General features: G+C 39.6%; 1 protein-coding gene across 1 annotated transcript in view; it reads left to right on the forward strand.

Annotated features, from left to right (window-relative positions):
- The window catches only part of MEGF9 (multiple EGF like domains 9), a 90944-nt gene that overhangs the window by 26265 nt on the left and 43529 nt on the right, over positions 1-21150 (forward strand). Inside the window, exon 2 of the mRNA XM_058694348.1 lies at positions 20398-20599. Coding sequence (XP_058550331.1) covers positions 20398-20599 — 202 coding nt within the window. The remainder of the gene's footprint in view (positions 1-20397; positions 20600-21150) is intronic.

Raw genomic sequence — 21150 nt, forward strand, 5'->3', positions numbered from 1 at the left:
GTGTGTTGGGGAAGGGTGAGGATGCATTAAGGGATAAGTCAGGTGTAAAACCTGTTCTTCTAGAACCTAGATAGGACAAATAGATATATAATTATACTACAAGGTTGAGTAAGATAATATTTATTAATGAGAAATGTTAATTAAGGGGAAGAAAACATGTCTCATAAAAAATTATGAAATATATTAAGCTTCCAGAAAAGTATACAAAGTAATATAGTGAACATCCCCTGAATACCTACCTCTCAGCTTTATAATATTTGAGTTTTCTCCCATACTCATCTTGGATTTTTTTTTCATTTTGAAATAAAATACTAGATATGATTAAAGCCTCAAGTGTTCCTCCTTTATCCCATTTTCTTCCTTCCTTACTCAGACATAACCATATTCTGAGTGAGGTCCTGTGCATTTAAGAACATTTATACACAACACACACACACACACACACACACACACAAATATCGTGTTGTTTCAATGCTTTAAATTTTGCGTAATGGCATCTTTTAAAAATTTTTTTAAATCTTTATTTATTTTTGAGAGAGAGACAGAGTGTGAGCAGGGAAGGAGCAGAGAGAGAGGGAGACACAGAATCCGAAGAAGGCTCCAGGCCATGAGCTGTCAGCACAGAGCCCAACGCAGGGCTCAAACTCACGAACTGTGAGATCATGACCTGAGCCGAAGTCAGATGCTCAACCGACTGAGCCACCCAGGCGCCCCGCATAATGGCATCTTATCATGCTTTTTTCACTCAGCATTTTTTGAGATTTATCTTTGTTGGTTCACATAACTCTAGATCATCTGAGTTGCTGTATAGTTTTCCACTATATAAATATACTGCAATATATTCATTTTCTTATTGGTAGTTCAAATAATGTATTTCTTTCCTACTTCAAATAATGTTACAATGGACAACCTTGCACATGTCTCTTTCTTCCCACGTGGGAGGATTTCCCTAGGGCAAGGCTCCTCAATGTGAGTAGGAATCACCTGAGTATCTTGTTAAAATGCAAATTCTGACTCAGTCTGAGGTGGGCCTGAGAATCTGTGTTTCTCACAAGTTCCCAGGTGATGCAGATTCACGGACACACACTGAGTTGCCAGGCTCTGCTAGGTTGTAGCACATCGTCATCTTTCTGGGTATTGTCACATTGCTCTGTGAAGACCTTATATAAGTTTATATTTCCATCAGGAGTGTATGAGAGATTTAGTTGTTCCAGGAATAGCCTCTTTTAGCTTTAATCTGTAATCACCCTCTCCTTAAATTTAGATCGATTTGGGGGAAGGAAAACATTAAAAAATAAAGCAAATTTACTTCAGTAGATAGCTTAATTTCAACATTTCTTAGGAATTGATCTAAATTACATATATATTTTTTAATAACAAATATTTTATAAAAATTCACCTATCTCTTTTCAAACAGTCACTCCATTTATCATTGTCAACCCAGATGGGGCTCTGACTTTAGAATGAACTATCTATCCCCAATTGCTGAAAGGGAAGAACTGCGTGTCAGGCCCTGTGCTACATTGTTTCATATAATCCCAACGTTTGTACTTGCTCACAGCTAAGTGGTAGAACCAGTGTTTGTAGTCTGGTCTGTCTGATTTCAGAGTTTATATGGGAAATTAAGTTTACTACTCTTAGCCCCAGTTACCTGTACGAAGAGAGTAGACCAGACAATCAGATTCCTAAGTCCCAGCTTTTAGCTTCTACCCCACCTATTTTTTAGATTATGATTAAAGAACACATAAAATTTACCATTGTAACCATCTTTAAGTGTACATTTCTGTAGTGTAGAGTATATTTACATTGTTGTGAAACAGATCTCCAGAACTTTTTCCTTTTGCAAATTTGAAACTCTATCGATTAAAAAGAACTCCCTCTTCTCTCCTTTCTACTTCCTAATCCCTGGTAGGCACCATTCTACTTTCTGTTTTTTTCTGGTTTCGACTACTTTAGATGCCTCATATAAATGGAATCATGTAGTATGTGTCTTTTTGTGACCGGCTGATTTCATTTAACATAATGACTTGGAGGTTCATCCATGTTGTAGCTCTTGACAGGATGCCCTTGCTTTTTTTTTTTTTTTTTTTAATTTTTTTTTTCAACTTTTTTAAAATTTATTTTTGGGACAGAGAGAGACAGAGCATGAACGGGGGAGGGGCAGAGAGAGAGGGAGACACAGAATCGGAAACAGGCTCCAGGCTCCGAGCCATCAGCCCAGAGCCTGACGCGGGGCTCGAACTCACGGACCGCGAGATCGTGACCTGGCTGAAGTCGGACGCTTAACCGACTGCGCCACCCAGGCGCCCCTGCCCTTGCTTTTTTTAAGGCTTAATAATATTCCATTGTATGCATATCCCACATTTTTTAAAAAATCCATTCATCCATCAATGGGCCTTTGGGTTGCTTCCGCATCTTGACTATTACCAATAATGCTTTAAACAAGGGTGTGTAAATGTCTCTTCAAGGCCCTGCTTTCAGTCCTTTTGGATACATACCCAGAAGTGGGGTTGCTGGATGGTCTAGTAGCTTCATTTCTACAGGAAACTATACTGTTTCCCACAGTGATTGCACCATTTTACAATCCTGTCAGCAGTGTGGTGATGGCTTTTAAAGGTACAGAAGGTAGTGAATGGGATACTTGAAATCAGATGTGAAGGAGGAAGAAGAGGTAAATTCCACTAAATTTCACTTAGCCTCTATTTTCCTGAGATATTTTAGCTAATATCTTTTGCTTCTCCAAGACTATTACTTTAGGAGTGGAGGAGGGAGCCAAATTATTTCTTTTTTGATTTATTATTAACCACTGGTACCTGAGAACTTCTGAGATTCTTAACTTCCATTAGTGTCTTGGCAATTAGGGGAAGTTTGAGAGTTGTGTTTTGTTTTGTTTGCAAAATTAACATGTTGGTGTTCCCTAAAAAAAAAAAAAAAAAGAGGCCTCCTAATCTATTTTAGTGTGACTTCTGACCATTTCTACTTGAGCATCCTATGAGAGAGAGAGTGTGTGTGTGTGTGTGTGTGTGTATGTGTAAAGAGGGGTGTGATTAGGTTCTAACAGCTTGTACAAGAGCAGGACTGAGCAGTGGAGTTGGAAAAGGGGTTTCTCCTCTCTCCTGCCCTTATTTTTGAATTTGAAGTGTTACCCGAATGCTTAGTCATGATGATAAAGCAAAGAACTTCCCAGCTTGCAGTGTAGAACAATGTTTATGCTGTATAAGTGTTTGATAATAGTGAAGAGTGGCAGGAGAGTGGGAAGAATTTGTCAACATGTTTTGAGGAGTAAGAGGATTAGAGAGGGCACACAAAGTAAGATAGCCCACTTCCAGTTCCAAAAGAAAAAAGCACTTCTTTTAAGTGTCCTTTGCAGTAACTCAAGGCTCAGCTATTTCACTTGGCTCTTAACTCCAACTCTGTTAAACTTTTAGCACTGCAGTCAGGTAGATTTTATGCCTTGCCGTATTTATTTATTTATTTATTTATTTAAAAAGTAAACAGATTTAATTTCTCTGTATGATATACAGACAGGTCTCTGTATGTTCGCAGAAGCAATCTTTACCAGTGATCTTGCCCAAATTTAGATTCTCCTGTTAGACCGCTACAGTTGTTTATCTGTAAATCTGTCACCTCTGGTCTCCTCCCCTCTGGTCCTCCCTTCTCATTGCTACTAAAGGTAAGCTAATCTCAGCCGGACATCTATGGACATCTGACTTTGGGGAAATTCCTTCCGTTCTCTGTTCCTCCATTTCCTTATTTTGTCCCCTGTATCACCTGACCTACCTTAGAGACAGGTGCCTTGAAAGTTTTAAATGTTCAGGTGTGTAAAGTATATAAAACAGTGCCTGGCATGTAATAAGTAGATAAAAAAGTAAACAATAAGTAGTAGAGATCATTCCTGTTGTTGTTGTTATTTGTGTTTTTGTCGCTTTTACTTCTGAAGCCTGTCTCTGGCCACATCAGTACTCTGCTCAAGAATTTTCCATGTTTCCCTTTTGCTTATAGCAAACTTTTTAAGTACATCAGAATCACTTTCAAAGCTTGTTAAAAATGCATATTCCTGAGACCCCCACCAGAGATTTCAGTGGGTGTAGGATGGGACCCAGAAATTAGTGTTTCACTATGCTCCCCAGGTCATTCTGAAAGCAGGTGGTACTGGTTTGGAGAATTGTTCCACATAGGATAAAGTCCTCAAGTATACCTTTCTAGTATGTATTTTCTCCTCCTATTCCTCCCCGTCAGCCTTTGTTGCAACCATAGTAAGTAGATTTTCCCTCTACTTACACATCCCTATGTACCTCATGTATTTTCCCAAGATGGTATGGCGTAATTTTGTAATCAAATACATATTTATTCCTAATAATCTATAAGCCATCCATTTAATAATATGCTTATATATTGGCTGGGATGAATGTTAAGCTATAATATATGGGACCAACCTTCTTTTATTGAAAATTAGAGGGGCGCCTGGGTGGCTCAGTCGGTTGAGCGTCCGACTTCGGCTCAGGTCATGATCTCGCGGTCCGTGGGTTCAAGCCCCGCGTCGGGCTCTGTGCTGACAGCTCATGGCCTGGAGCCTTCTTCGGATTCTGTGTCTCCCTCTCTCTCTGCCCCTCCCCCGTTCATGCTCTGTCTCTCTCTGTCTCAAAAATAAATAAATGTTGGGGTGCCTGGGTGGTTCAGTCAGTTGAGCATCCGACTTCCGCTCAGGTCAAGATCTCGCGGTCCGCGAGTTCGAGCCCCGCGTCGGGCTCTGGGCTGATGGCTCAGAGCCTGGAGTTTGCTTCCGATTCTGTGTCTCCCTCTCTCTCTGCCCCTCCCCCGTTCATGCTGTGTCTCTCTCTGTCTCAAAAATAAATAAACGTTAAAAAAAATTAAAAAAAAATAAATAAATGTTAAAAAATTAAAAAAAAAAAAAAAAAGAAAAAGAAAATTAGAAACAATGGGGTGCCTGAGTGGCTTAGTTGGTTTTGGCCCAGGTCATGATTTTGGCCCAGGTCATGATCTCCCAGTTTGTGAGTTCAAACCTCATGTCGGGCTCTGCCCTGACAGCATGGAGCCTGCTCGGGATTCTGTCTCTACCCCACTCTCTGCCTCTCCCCTGATCTTGCGTGCACACGTACACCCATGCTCCCACTCTCTTGTTCTCAAAATAAACAAACTTAAAAGAAAAAGAAAATTAGGAACCATTCCTGGGTTAAGTCACTGGGTGCCTTAGGATAGTATGTTCAAGTTGACCTTTTCTCTTGCTCTCTTTACGCTCCTTTTCTCCAAACTAATTTTCCAGGTATTACAGTGAGCAAATAGTTCTAGCCTTTAAGTTGCTCACCTGTGCTCTGTAAATAGACACACTAAGGCAAATCTAATACCAACCTCATAAGCAATCGGCAACACTTGAAAATGAAGCTCTCCTCTTTTTCTTAGCCTTTCTGTTCTATTGCTACAAAATTAAGGCATTAAGGACATTGTTTAGGGTAATTTGAGTGCATTCAGAGATATCTGATGGTCGCTATTAGTTCACAATTCTTGCAATCTGTAGGACCATCGAAGGATGGTACTTTGCTAAAAAAATGGCTTATATTTAAAATGTAGGGAAAGAGAAAGCCCTATCCTGGGTGTTTTCTTTTCCTTGTCTCCTGTAATTCTTAGAAAATCCTCATAAATTAGGTATCATTATCCCAATTTTATAAAAAATCTTTATAGGGGAGCCTGGGTGGCTTAGTTGCTTAAGCATCTGGCTCTTGATTTTTGCTCAGGTCATGATCTTATGCTTCATGAGGCTGAGCCATGCATCAGGCTCTGTGCTGGGTGGCGAGTCTGCTTAAGATCCTCTCTCTCCCTCTCCCTCTGCCCCTCCCCCCTCAAAAAAATATCTTTAGAAAGTAAAATGCAATAAAAACATTAAATGTTTAAAAATATTTACAGAGAGGGCATAGATTAAAAATTTTTTTTAAGTTTATTTATTTATTTTGAGAGAGAGAGCACGAGTGTGAGCTTGAGCTCGGGAGGAGTAGAGAGAGCAGGAGAGAGAGAATCCCAAGCAGGCTCCCTGCTGTTAGCACAGAACTGGATGTGGGGCTCAAACTCATGAATCTTGAGATCCTGACCTGGGCAGATATCAAGAGTCAGACTCTTAACTGACTGAGCCACCCAGGCTCCCTAAGGGCATGAGATTTAAGATCATAAACAATGGTTTCAGTATTTGAACACAGGTCCCTTGACCTCATAGACTGCTCTCTTTCTGCTCTAGCCTGGAGCCATATTTTACATTGCTCAAATTCATTTACTGTATTTGTTCCCCCCTCCTCTTCACCTCCCCTCAAACTGAAGGATATTGTGAACGTTTTGTAAATAAAAAGGTTCATATAAATTCAAAGTTTGATCATTATTCTTTCAAGCCATGTAGGCTGTATTTGGTCATGTCTTTCAATACATTCTAAATTTGATAATAGCCAGAAAGAATAAAATGTCCTTCAAAAAGGTAAGTAATAACTTTTACTAAATAGCAAAATTATTTTTTTAATATTTATTTATTTATTTATTTATTTTGAGAGAGAGAGAGAGAGAGAGTGAATGGGAGAGGGAAAGAGAGAGAGGGAGAGAGAATCTCGAGCAGGCTCTGTGCAGTCGGCACGGAGCCCAACGTGGGGCTCCATCCCAGGAACTGTGAAATCATGACCTGAGCTGAAACCAAGAGTTGGACGCTTAACTGACTCAGCCACCCAGGCGTGCCCCAAATTAGTTTTTTTTAAAAAGCCTTGAAGGGGCGCCTGGGTGGCTCAGTCGGTTAAGCGGCCGACTTCGGCTCGGGTCACGATCTCATGGTCCGTGAGTTCGAGCCCCGCGTCGGGCTCTGTGCTGGCAGCTCAGAGCCTGGAGCCTGCTTCCGATTCTGTGTCTCCCTCTGTCTTTCTGACCCTCCCCCGTTCATGCTGTGTCTCTCTCTGTCTCAAAAATAAATAAACGTTAAAAAAAAAAAATTAAAAAAAAAAAAGTATGGCAAATCAAGAATCATAGATCACTGCTCTAAATTCCAATAGAAAAGTTCCAAGGAAGAAGCACAGCACACAAGAGTATGGACTTTGGAAACAGATACATCATATTAAGGGGCACCTGGATGGCTCAGTCAGTTAAGCCTCCGACTTCGGGCTCAGGTCACGATCTCGCAGTCCGTGAGTTCGAGCCCCGCGTCGGGCTCTGGGCTGACGGCTCGGAGCCTGGAGCCTGCTTCCGATTCTGTGTCTCCCTCTCTCTCTGCCCCTCCCCCGTTCATGCTGTGTCTCTCTCTGTCTCAAAAATAAATAAACGTTAAAAAAAAAAAAGCTTTGAAAAATGCGAATAGGAAAATGGTGGCACAAAAAGAAATTTTTGTGCCTGTGTTCAGGTAGCTGTTTTGTAGTTCAGTACCGTCTGATAATGGAAATACTAATTAGCAGTATTCTTTTATTTAAAAATTATTATTTCTAAAAATATTTATTTACTTTGGAGGGAGAGGGGCAGAGAGAGAGGGACAGAGAGAATCCAAGCATGCTCAGTGATGTCAGCTCAGAGCCTAACCTGGGGCTCGATCCCACAAACCGTGAGATCATGTCCTGAGCCCAAATCAGGAGTCGGGTGCTTAACCAACTGAGCCACCCAGGCACCCCTAGCCATTTTATTTTAGCTGTGAGAAGGCATTTAAATAAAACAAAGAGGTCCTGAATATTAGATCATGAGTGTGTTTTTGGCTCTGAACAATAAATTAAGACTCAGTGACCAAAAGCAAAGGCAAGGTGTTCTAAGTCTCCTGCTGAGAAATTTTTGTGTCTCCAGCAGCTGTTACTGTTTGGTAATCATTTGACTTGATGTCACCTGCTTACAAAGAAAACAGACGGGGGAAGAAAGCCACACTAAGCCCAGTGGCATTTAACAGTCGCAGGTGGAATTTGTATTTTTCTTCTTTTTCCCCTTCTCTCCTTCCCTTTTTAAAAGGAAGACAGCTCGGTGGTGAAGTCGAATGAGGAAGAGCACTGGAGTAAAAGGAACCTGGGTTTGAATGCTGTCTCACCGCTTACAGTAACTCTGTGGTCTTGGGCAGCTCTTTGGTTTCTTTAAGTTCTAGTTTCCCTCTTCATATTCCCTATTCCCGATTCATCCCTGTTCTTGCAAGGTTGTTGTGAAGCTGAGTGCTCATTTAAGGAAAATGTGTGACTGACAAAGGCTGAGACGTTGTAGGTAATAGTAAGTAGTAATTACTTTTATTATGATTAATAATAAGGCTGACCTGGGGATTAAGATAAGCCTTGTGTGAAATGCTTTGCTCTGTTTTAACAACAAACTGTTGTGGTTGAGGAAACTCAGAATTATATCTACCGATAGCCAGGTAAGATGTGACCTTCAGCGGGAGACCTCACTCCATTTAACTTAAAAAGAGAAGTCTTACTCAAAAGAACCAAGGGAAAAACCATTAGAAATCATGAGTTCATTAAAATGACTATGTGGACATCTCCAGAAAATGAACTTAATAAATATTTCTAGTTAATAATAATTAGAAGAGATGGTGGGGGGAAAAAAATCACACTAACCACTACTGCTGCCACTACCCTTCGTGATAAAAAGTTTAGGATAATCTCACCAAGATATGTATGAAACTCATATACATATATTTTAAATTATGAAATTTGGCTGAGAGATATAGAGGAAGACTGAATAAGTGGAGAGGCTTACCTGTGCTGACAGTAGAAAAATTGAATATTGTAAGGAATTTTTGATATGGTAACTTTTAGAATAAATGGAATTAATGGGAAAACCACAATAGGATCTTTTTTGGAGGAAATGTGACAGTAGAGTTCAAACAGAAATGTGAATGGCTATCAACTGAAAGAAAAGGTAAAGGAGGACAAAGGAGTAAAACACGTTATAAAGCTGCAGTTGTTAAAACTTTTATTTTTTTTTTACTGTACTCATACGAGAATAGACAGATCAAGTTAATAGATCAGAATCAGATTCTGATGTCAAAAATGTATTAGTCTATCACATAAAAAGGACCACAGTTTATTTAACCATTCACCATTTAGGTTCTTTACTTTCTTTCTTTTGTTCTTTCATTCTTTCTTAGTTTCAGGTGTAGAATTTAGTGATTCAACACTTACATGCAACATCCAGTGCTCATCACAAGTGCCCTCCTTCATGCCTGTCACTCATTTAACCCATCCCCCCATCCACCTCCCCTCTGGTAAACATCAGTTTGTTCTCTGTAGTTAAGAGTTTGTTTCTTGGTTTACCCCTCTCTCTTTTCTCCTCCTATGATCATTTGTTTTGTTTCTTAAATTGCACATGAGTGAAAGCGTTTGTCTTTCTCTGACTGACTTAATTTGCTTCTATCCATGGCATTGCAAATGGCAAGATTTCATTCTTTTTTATGACTCAGTAATATTCCATCACACACACACACACACACACACACACACACACACACACACACACATCTTCTTTATCCATTTATCAGTCAGTGAATACTTAGGCTGTTGTTGATAATGCTGCTATAAACATTGGGGTGCCTGTATCCCTTCAAATTAGTATTTTTGTATCCTTTGGGTAAATACCTAGTAGTGTGGTTGCTGGATCATAGGGTAGTTCTATTTTTAACTTTTTGAGGAAACTCCATACATTTAGGTTAATTTCAGTTTTTAGTTATTATGAAGAAACCTGCTGTAAACATTCACTTACACTTACCTGGGAACATAAGTTTTCATTCCTCTTGGATAAATATCTAGGAGTAGAACTGCTGGCTCATATGGTAAGTATAAACTTAAGTTTATAAGAAACTGCCAGATTGTTTTCTAAGCATTCCTATTAGTAACACGTAAGAGTTCTAGTGGCTCAGCACCACTCGCAGCACAGGGCACTGCCAGTTTTTGTAAATTTAGCCCTTCTATTCAGTGTGTAGTAGCATGTCATTATGGTTTCAACTTGCATTTTCCCAATAAGAGATGTGGAGCATCTTTTCAATTTCTTATTCATGATACATACAACTTCTTTGTTGAAGTGTCTTTTCAGACAGTTTTTAAATTGGGTCATTTTCTTACTGTTAAATTTTGAGAGTTCTTTGTATATTCTTTTTTTATTTAAATATTTTATTTTACTACATTATTATTTTCAATGTTTATTTATTTTTGAGACAGAGAGAGAGACAGGGAGAGAGAGAGAGAGGGAGAGAGAGAACGAGAACGTGAGCAGAGGAAGGGCAGAGAGAGAGGGAGACACAGAATCTGAAGCAGGCTCCAAGGCTCTGAGTCAGCACAGAGCCCAACACGGGGCTCAAACTCATGAACTGTGAGATCATGACCTGAGCTGAAGTGGACCTTTAACGAACTGAGCCACTCAGGTGCCCCTATTTTATTTTTTTAAGTTTATTTATTTAAGAGAGACAGAGACAGCATGAGTAGGGGAGTGGCAGAGAGAGAGGGAGAGAGAATCCCAAGTAGGCCTTGCACTGTCAGTGCAGAGCCTGGTGTGGGGCTCGAACTGATGAACCATGAGATCATGACCTGAACCGAAACCAAGAGTCAGACACTCAACCAACTGAGCCACCCAGGTGCCCCTAAAGATGTTGTTTTTAAGTAATCTCTATGTCCAACAGGGGACTCGAACCTACAACTCTGAGATCAGGACTTGTATGCTGTACTGACTAAGCCAGCCAGGTGCCCCTATATATCTTGATACAAGTGCTTTGACGGAAATGTGGTTTGCAAATATTCTCCCAGTTGGTGGCCGTGTTTTCATTCTCTTAGTAGTTTTATAAAAAGCAAAAGTTTTAAATTTTAATGAAGTGCAATTTATAAATTTTCCTCTTACGGATCTTGCTTTTGGTGTTGATTCTAAAAGTTCTTCGCCCGTTCAAAATCAATCACATTTTGTGCTATGTTTTCTTCTAGAGGTCTTATAGTTTTACATTTTACTTTTGGGGCTGCGATCTGTTTTGAGTCAATTTTTGAACAAGGTGTGAGTTTAGATCAAAGTTCAGTTTTTTGCTTATGGACGCACTTCTGTTCCAACACCATTTATTGAAAAAATTATCCTTTCCCCATTGAGTTTCTTTTGCACTTTGTCAAAAATTGGTTGAGGATATTTATGAGGCTCTATTACTGAGCTAATTGTTCCACTGACCTTTGTGTCTGTTCTTTCACCAATAACCCATTGTCTTGATTACTATAGCTTTAAAGTAAGTCTTGAAATCAGTTACTGAAAGTCTTCCAACTTTATTCTTTGGCTATTTGTTTCTTTGCTTTTTAATATTTATTTTAGAGTGAGCTCGTGAATACCTACCAAAAAATCCTGCTGGGATTTTGACTGGGGTTCACTGAATCTATAGATCTAATTGTTATGCTATGTCTGTCTATTTATTTAGGTCTTTTTGCCTTTTTTTTTTTTCCTTTAGTGTCTTATAGTTTTTAGCATAAATATCATGCATGTATTATGTTAGCTTTATCCCGAAGTATTTCATATAGGCAGATGGCAAGAATTATCTACATCTTATAAATTGAGGCACTGAAACTCCAGACTTACTGAAATTCACAGAGCTGGCTAATTAGCAGCAAATTCTGGTCTTAAGATACCCTGGGTCTTTCTAAGTGTTTTTTTTTCTTGTTTTTATTTTTTTTTATTATTATTTTTAAAAGTTTATGTATTTTGAGAGAGAGATAGAGTGCAGGGGAGGGGCAGAGAGAGAGGGAGAGAGAGAATCCCAAGCTGACAGCACAGAGCCCAATGTGGGGCTCAATCTCACCAACTGTGAGATCAAGACTTGAGCCAAAATTGAGTCGGATGCTTAACTGACTGAGCCAGCCAGATGCTCCTTTTTACTTGTTTATATAGTCAATAGTTTCTCGTAGCGAAAAGACTTGAATTTTGGAGTTATTCAGTTTGGGTTACAATCTGTTTTCCAGCACTGGTTAGTTGTGTGATCCATTTCTGTAAAGACTCACACTCCTCCTTCAGGGCACCTACTGCACAGGATTGTGGGGGTGATAAAGGATGTGAGCATGTGACGTTTTTAGTGTCATATTGGATGTACATGCAATGCATGCTCAACTTGCATATCAGCTTGGTCATATCAGCTTGGTTATAATTAGTAGTAAAAGCTGGTCGTTACATCCTTTCCCAGAACTTGTCATTTTGTCTCATTAATTAGATGAATTGTCTTTGAATTGTGGAAAACTGGCAGTGAGCCAGGGAAAAGCACTAACGACATGGTCCTTAAGTGTGAGACAGAAAATTTTCTACAAAACCTCTGTCGTTGTTACCCAATTTTTTAAAAAATATTTTTAAATGTTTATTTATTTGTGTGTGTGTGTGAGAGAGAGAGAGAGAGAGAGAGAGCGAGCGCGAGCAGGAGCAGGGGAGGGGCAGAGAGAGGAAGACATAGAATCGGAAGCAGGCTCCAGGCTCTGAGCTGTCAGCACAGAGCCCGATGTGGGGTTTGAACCCGTAAATTGTGAAATCACAACCTGAGCCGAAGTCAGACGCCCAACCTACTGAGCCACCCAGGCGCATCCCCCAATGTTTTTTCATGTGTCTTCCATAAAGTAGAAGAAATGTTTTGTGACAGTGAATTGTGACTGGGAATTTTAATGGGTATATTTTTATTTTAAAAGGTAAAGCTTAAAGCTTTTCTTTAAAAGTAGTGGCTTTAAAACTTTCCACGTTTGTGCGAAGTCTGGTTTAATGCAAGAAACTCATCAACTTTAATATTGAATTTCCCAGTTTTGCAAAGATTTGTGACCCTACCCTGGCATAACATAAATGTGAAATGTAATTTGAGTATCAGTGTTATGCTAGGGTAAGACCTTTTATAAAAATAAAAATTCTGTGTTGATAATTCCTCTTCTCTAGAATGAGGCCTTTCCAAGATTCCTTTACTCTAAACCTACAAAGATGGAATATGAGCTGAATAAAAAGTACATTTTGAAAGAAATACACCAGACCCTTAGGAAGTCAGGCCTGTAGTCCAGACAATATTATTGTCATTTTGTATTCTTTTGATGTATGAGCAGAGGTTTGAATTAGGTCTTCCTGCTTGATTCTGACAATTACTTTTCCATTTTTTTTTTCAATTTGAAAATCAGGAGAGGTGTTATTTTTGTAGATACTATCCTAGGTTTGTGGAAAAGAGTGAAGTTTTATGTTGGATAGACTGCGTAGATTCAAAGCTGTTACACTTGCATGTATTTCCCTGGTGTTTGTTTAAATAGAGTAGGTTTTTAACGATGAGTCTCAAAGGAAAAGAAATAATTGTATATGAAAAAGGGATGAGAATCCTATATATCTTTGTATTTTATTTTTTCCTTCTTCTGCTTCATTGTACACAGGAGCAATTATAACCAAAGACTTAAGTTGGAGCCAAAGGGAAAAAAAAGATTCTACTTCTTTTAGTTAAATAAGATTTTAAAGTTTATTTATTTATTTTGAGAGAAAGAGAGAGAGAGAAAACACGCGCTCTAGCAGGGGAGGGGCAGAGAGAGAGGGAGACGGAGAATCCCAAGCAGGCTCCGCGCTGTCAGCACAGAGCTGGTCATGGGGCTCGACCTCACGAACTGTGAGATCAGCACCTGAGTCGAGATCAAGAGTCGGACGCTTTAGCCACCTGAGCCACCCAGGCACCCCTTATAACGTTTTAAATCCTAAAATGTTCCATAGCATTTTGTGCAGTAATCAACTGAAGCATTAGTCAATTCTTGCTATCTTAATTGTAACATTAACTTTCAAAAAGACTTGAAGTATCAGTTGGGTCTTGTGTGATGTTAGTGCCACAGTCCAGCTAAATCAGTTACTTGTGGCACACTTTCTTCTTGCAAAATTTAACAATGTAGTCTAGTAAAACCTCATTGCTTTTAAAAGAAGTTTTTGTTTATTTTAAAATATACATCCAATAAAATTTACTCATGATATTCAGTTCTATTAATGTTTTAAATTTTGGTACTAAGATTAAGCACTGAGCCTTGATACATTTTAAATACATGTCTTCTAGCTTTTGCTACTTTAACTTTGAACAGAAAATGCATCAAATAAATATTATAGTACATTTTATATGTCTTTGGACTATGGGGAAGAATGAAAAGTTTTGGAATAGCCTAGAGCAGTTTTTCATATTCTTAATAGATAATTTTTTAATTCTTTCAATACCTAAGGTATTGAAAGTAAGAGTGAAATAATTGTTGAAAGAATGAAAAGGTTCCAGGAACTGAGTTTTGCAAAGGTCTTCCCACAATTTTGCAAGAGGCTATAGATAGAATTTCAGGCTATATTCCTGAACCAGATTCCTGTGAGTACTGTGTTAGTTATATTTACAAGTATTTTCCAGTGTCTATGCATAAATGCAATACTTGTTTTGTAATCAGTTTAGTTCAGCAGCAGTGCTGTTATCAATTAACATTTATTTATTCTATGACATTTACATCATGAATTGACTGGGGACACAGTTTTTTCATTTTCTTACCCAAATCTTTCATTTACTGCTTTTATAGTTCTTTTTTATCTGAAAAAGGCTAACACACTATTGTACCAAATTGCTTAAGTCTCCAGACATCGTAGTTAATTACGACACTCAGAAAGGACTTCAAAAGGAGACAGAGAGAGGACACACTAATTGTGACATAGTATCACAATTAATATTTTTTCTAAAATCTACCATCAAAGGAGTTGCAGATACCAAAACACAATTAAAATTCTCTAGAAGATATGAGGGGCTTTTTACTGAGCAGCGACATGAGGTGGTTAAAAGCTGGATGCAGAAAGAAGCCTATGAGGTGTATAAGAAAAGATCTTCAGGACTCTTAAAAACTGAGAACAAACTGAGGGTTGATGGGGGGGAGGGTGGGGAGGGTGGGTGATAGGCACTGAGGCGGGCACCTGTTCGGAGGAGCACTGGGTGTTGTATGGAAACCAATTTGACACTAAGTTTCACATTAAAAAAAAAAGAAGAAGAAAAGATCTTTAGTATGTTCAGGGAGATGATCTCTTACCAGGACAGGTGTTTGCACAGAGGGGATGGGAGAGTTTATGGGACTTCTAAACAAAGCTACTCTATATTTATTTTCCATTGCTGAAAATGTCCATCTCTTGGCCCTTGGTAAGGAATGTTTGAAAAAGGGCAGTGTTTGATTTAAATGCAATGATTACTACAAAATCATCCTGTGAGTTCAAGTTCTCAGAGAAAAATGCCAAGCTACTTACTGTCTCTTCCTTTGGCCTTTATTTATAGTTTCAAGTAGTGTGGACCAGATTTTAGCTCCTTATTCTTCTTTAGGGTTCAGATCATTGTTCTTCAAAGTATCTCATTGCTCTTCAGAAGCCAAACAAAAAGATATTGCCAAAGATTGCCATCTCTCTGCCAACATTTATGTTACTTTTTTCCCAATTATTTCTCTATAGAGCTTTCCCGAGAACCACAGGGCATTGAAAGGAAACCCACAGCTCAAATGATGGAGAATTTACTTCATGTTTACTCTTAGGCAACCAAATGAGATTTTGGCATTTCGTCCAGACTTGTCTGTGATTAGCTTTTGTGTCGTCTTCATACTGTTTCGTTGCCATTACCATTCATACTGGTGATTTAACATCAGTCACGTCACCGGCTCCTTTGTGCTGCTCTGCTGTCTAAGATGCTACCTCATTAAAAAGTCACCACTTCATCTCTTGTTTTTGGCTGTAAGTCCTTCCCACTGCTTCTCTCAATTGACATTCCTTTCTTCTTTTTTATACTGCCTGCCTTCTACTAAATTGCATTATTTCTGCATTAACTCCTGTCTGGTTCCACATAAATGCCAGGAACTGTGAAGGGTCTGAGATTTTCCTCTACTTACAGACTAACAGGTTATCCTGATGCAGTTTATTGGATATTCATAGTGCTTTGCCTTTATTTCTATTGCTCATGCTAGTCATTTAACTCGGGTCCTTTCATCTGAGGTCCATCCCTGGGATAAGGCCTCAGATTCTGAGCTCCAGACAGGAAAGATATACACGCTTCCTGGCACTCGGCATGCTTCTCTTCACTTCCTTTACTTTGGTTACTTTGGGGAGGAACGTTAACATGACAGTGCATTTTGTCTTCATAAGTCAACCCCGTTCCTGGCATGAATGCAGTCTCTCTCGCTGAGATATTTGCCTTGTATGCCGCTACTGTTAGGGTGATTAATACAAGAGGTGTAGAACCAGTAAATGCTCTTTTTCTTCCTCTTTGAAACCATAGCCTCAACACTTCCGTTTTCGTCACTGTATTTGTAGGCACCCGTATTGGTAATGAAGCCCAGAATACATAGGATGCCATCTTATTTTCTTCCTAGATAACCCACAACTTGGAGTTCTGAATGTCAGGACACTAATTCTATTTCTTAAACATTGTCAAAAACCGCCATAGAAATAAACCCGATTCTAGGCTTTCTTGTCCACAGGGTATAACAAACAGAGCTGCGGCCTAGGAATCTGACATCTGAATTCTCCCTAGGTTACTTTATCTGCTGTCTCTTTCTTCTTGCTATTGTATTACTTACTGCAGCCCTCCAAACTACCTCCAGCTTAGGTGTTGGGACTAAGTGTTATAGGCACTATATTATGCCCTGTTTACAGATAAGAAAAGGGAGGCATAAGGGGTTAGTTAACTTGTCTAAGGTCATAAGGTTAGTAAGTGAGAGAGCTGTAAATGGAAGCCTGTAGCTGTCTGCCTCTACGTCTGTGCTCATAACTGCTACACTTTACTGCCTCTTCAAATTACTGGCATACTATAGGTAGTAGATGTTGTTACAGATTCACACTGGGGTAATAGAATTAGAGTTTATGGAGGAGTAAGTTTCAGCTGATTCTTGAAAGAGGGGAGAGGTTTGAGTATGTGGAGAGGAGAGAGCATTTCAACGGGGACAGAATGAACAAAGGTCCAAAGATGAAACTAAGAAGAATATGTTCAGAGGATACTGAAGACATTGACTTGGTTCCATATAAGTATTAACTACCCGGGGCGCCTGGGTGGCGCAGTCGGTTAAGCGTCCGACTTCAGCCAGGTCACGATCTCGCGGTCCGTGAGTTCGAGCCCCGCGTCAGGCTCTGGGCTGATGGCTCGGAGCCTGGAGCCTGTTTCCGATTCTGTGTCTCCCTCTCTCTCTGCCCCTCCCCCGTTCATGCTCTGTCTCTCTCTGTCCCAAAAATAAATAAAAAACGTTGAAAAAAAAAAAATTAAAAAAAAAAAAAAAAAGTATTAACTACCCAGTGAACTCGGTTAGTACTGAAGTTCATCCATTACAACTTTAATGAAAAACAAACAAACAACCAGTTTTTTCCTCAAAGGTTTTAGATTTATTACGTTCCTATAAAAATATACGACTCACCTTACCCCACTGAATGGGAACACTGATTCGGGTTTCAGATGGAAGTACATTAGTAAGGAAATAGTAGAATAAAACTCTCAGTCTTAGAGTTTTTACTTAACCTGTTCATTTTTCTTGAGCTAGATCTGCCCACGCCAGCACAATTTGGTTAGTTTTACTTGTGATGAAACTGGTCCAGCAGGAGGAATTAGATGTATATTGAAATTGTGCCACATTTGGAAGAAAAATGTTATTTTAAGCGTTCTGGTCATTTTTGGTGGAGTGAAGGTCTTACCATGAAGTTGTCATTGGCAGGTTTTCAGACCACTAGACATGGCTTCCTTATTTACAAAAATCACACACACACACACACACACACACACACACACACACACACACCAGAAACTAGAAATAATGTGAAAACAAGTAAGTCTGGCAAAGAATTGTCATTCTAGTGTAGCCTAGTGAAAATAAGAAAGTTGACTGAGATGGGAAGCTGATACCTTTCCTAAGTTTGGGGCTAAAGAAATCTTGAATTCCTCTTTGGGATTTGTAACTAATTTACTACCCTTGAATTATGCATAAGGTAAATCACTTACCAATATATGTATATTGATTCATTTGACCTATTTACAAAGTAGAAGAGATGGAAAGAGCAGGGAGGTTGGGTGACCCCAAAAGTTAGGAACTGAAGAAGTATGGGAGGTATAGAGTTGGTATGGATGTGGCCAAGTGGGAGTTTCTCTGTGGAATCCTTTGCTTTGACTTGTGTGGATAAGCTGCTTGTGATGACATTAAGAATTTTAATTTCCGAGACTCCTGGATGGCTTGGTTGGTTAAGCATCTGACACTTGATTTCAGCTCAGGTCACAATCTCAGGTTGTGGGATTAAGCCCTGTATCGGGCTCCGCTAAGTGTAGAGCCTACTTAAGATTCTCTCTGTCCCCCTCTCTCTGCACCCCCCCCCCACATGCACTTTCTTTCTCTTTCTCTCTTAAAAAAAAAAAGGAGAATTTTAATTTCCTCTTCTAGACTAGAGGAGCAAACTCCTTTATAACATTCTGTTTAAGACCCTGGATTTGCAATTATTCAGTAACTTTTTAAAAACCATCAGGGGCACCTGGGTTGCTCAGTTGGTTAAGTGTCTGACTTCAGCTCAGATCATGATCTCATGGTTTGTGAGTTTGAGCCCCATGTCAGGCTCTGTGCTGACAGTGTGGGACCTGGAGCCTGCTTTGGATTCTGTGTCTCCCTCTCTCTCTCTCTGCCCCTCCCCCGCTCACACTCTGTCTTTCTCTCTTTCTCAAAACTGAATAAACCTTTAAAAAAAAACCATCAAAAATTGGCTCAGGTTGTGACCTCAGTTTGTGAGCCCGCATTGGTCACTGTGCCAACAGCCTGCTTGGGATTCTCTCTCTCCCTCTCCCTCTGCCTCTCCCCTGCTTGTGTGCATACTCTCTCTCAAAAAAATAAACATTTAAAAAAAATTGTCGTGGGGCGCCTGGGTGGCTCAGTCGGTTAAGCAGCCGACTTCGGCTCAGGTCACGATCTCGCGGTCCGTGAGTTCGAGCCCCGCGTCGGGCTCTGGGCTGATGGCTCAGAGCCTGGAGCCTGCTTCGGATTCTGTGTCTCCCTCTCTCTCTGCCCCTTCCCCATTCATACTCTGTCTCTTTCTGTCTCAAAAATAAATAAAGGTTAAAAAAAAATTAAAAAAAAAAGTGTCATGGGGCGCCTGGGTGGCGCAGTCGGTTAAGCGTCCGACTTCAGCCAGGTCACGATCTCGCGGTCCGTGAGTTCGGGCCCCGCGTCGGGCTCTGGGCTGATGGCTCGGAGCCTGGAGCCTGTTTCCGATTCTGTGTCTCCCTCTCTCTCTGCCCCTCCCCCGTTCATGCTCTGTCTCTCTCTGTCCCAAAAATAAAAAATAAAAAATGTTGAAAAAAAAAAAATTAAAAAAAAAAAAAAGTGTCGCAAATGACATTAAATATTTTTTCCAAGCTAAATTTTTGTCCATATAATGCCATTTCATACAGTGCCTTACCTACTCAGAAGTGTAATTTGTACCATAGATTTTTTGGGGGGGCCGTTAAACCTAGATTTATAGCTGTTTTGGAGTTGGGGCTATTCCTAAACTGTGTACAAGGTTTTATTTTATCTGCAGTTGACTTTACTTGTTTTTGACATGCTTACAAAGTCCTGTGTTGATACTGTGTCAAGCCATGTTGAAAATACTTTCTTGATTAAATGAGTGTAAACAATAGCAAAAACCAAATTTGAGCTGACCTTTAACTATATCTACATTTAAAGGCTAAAGCCAAGGACCTCTAAATATTTTCATCCAAAGAACTCTTTGAAATGTAGCTAAAGGAAAGTTTATTTTCCAAATCTTGTAACTTAGGAAAGAGATTTAAACTGGGATTGGTTTTAGCCCACTGATCAGGACGACTGTGTAAACTTCCTTGTCTAGGATTTATTGTTCGTCCTCTTCCTTACCTTAAAGTTTCAATTCTCTATTAATTCCTTCCTCGAAAGAACACATTAGTTTATGATTCCAGCTGTAGCACAATTTTGTCTGACCTGTGTAAGTTACCACAGTTAACCATTTGAGCCTTAGGCTTTTGCGGCTATACAATGGGGCTATTTATTATTCAACATGTTGTCATTTCCAGCATGTGCTGTCTGTGCCATGGAGGTAAGCATAGGCCCTGCCTTTGGAGGTTTCCAGTCCAGAAAAACTTAGTGGTATACAGGAACCACCCCCAATCCAATACACACACTGTAAAAGGTAAAAAGGTAAAAGGTAAAGGGCTAGAAGATGAAGAGTACCGGCAAGGACACTGAGAATGTTAGCTTTATAATTAGGAATGATGTATAGTTTTACCTACTTTACTTATTTCCCATTTTAAACAGACTAAACGGGATAGAAAGTGAATTTGAACTAGAATCGATTTTATCCACCCTAACACAACTGTCATGAACATTTATCCGGAAAAATAAACTAGAGTTCATTTTATTAAGAAAGCATTACATCTTAGTTAATAATGTCTCTTTCCTTCTGTCCTTACAGAATATGTATGTAACTGCTCTGTGGTGGGAAGTCTGGATGTGAATCGCTGCAACCAGACCACAGGGCAGTGTGAGTGCCAGCCACATTATCAAGGGCTTCACTGTGACATCTGCAGGGAGGGCTTTTACCTGAATCACACGTCTGGGCTCTGCCTGCCGTGTGACTGTAGTCCACACGGAGCCCTCAGCATACTCTGCAGCAGGTAAGCAGCAGAGGGGGGAGGTGAAGTTATTTCATCAAGAAAAAGAAAAGGCGCTGGCTCTCCAGGACCAGACTGGTTTAAATAAAGAGGGAGGGGGGCATAGATTTAGAAAATATTTAATAAACTTTTATTTCCTCACTTTGGAAATTATATTTAATAGCAGAATTAAGAAACCTCTAATTAACTGATAGAGTTCTTCAAAAGCCCCTGGGTCACCAATTTTGCTTTGTGATAATTTCTCTAAATTTCATGGGGAGAAAAAATCATTGAGAAAGCAGTCTCCTTTCTGGAAGTGATAACTTCCTGGCATTTCCAGTGGAAATATTCTTGTTATGTTAATTCACATGCCATTGGAGTTTCAGGAAACTTACTCTTTATTTTTTCTCTTATCAAAATTCTGGAGCTGTTTCTTTGCACGTCTAAGGCTCACTGTCGGTCATATCCGAATTTCTCTAACTAGTGGGGAAAAGACTGGTTTCGCCCGCACATTTTGGGGATGAAACTTGATTAAACAAGAATTGTCTGGAAATTGCCTTTAAAATAGTATGTTA

The sequence above is a fragment of the Neofelis nebulosa genome, chromosome 12 (assembly GCF_028018385.1).
Source record: "Neofelis nebulosa isolate mNeoNeb1 chromosome 12, mNeoNeb1.pri, whole genome shotgun sequence".
Classification (NCBI taxonomy): Eukaryota; Metazoa; Chordata; class Mammalia; order Carnivora; family Felidae; genus Neofelis; species Neofelis nebulosa.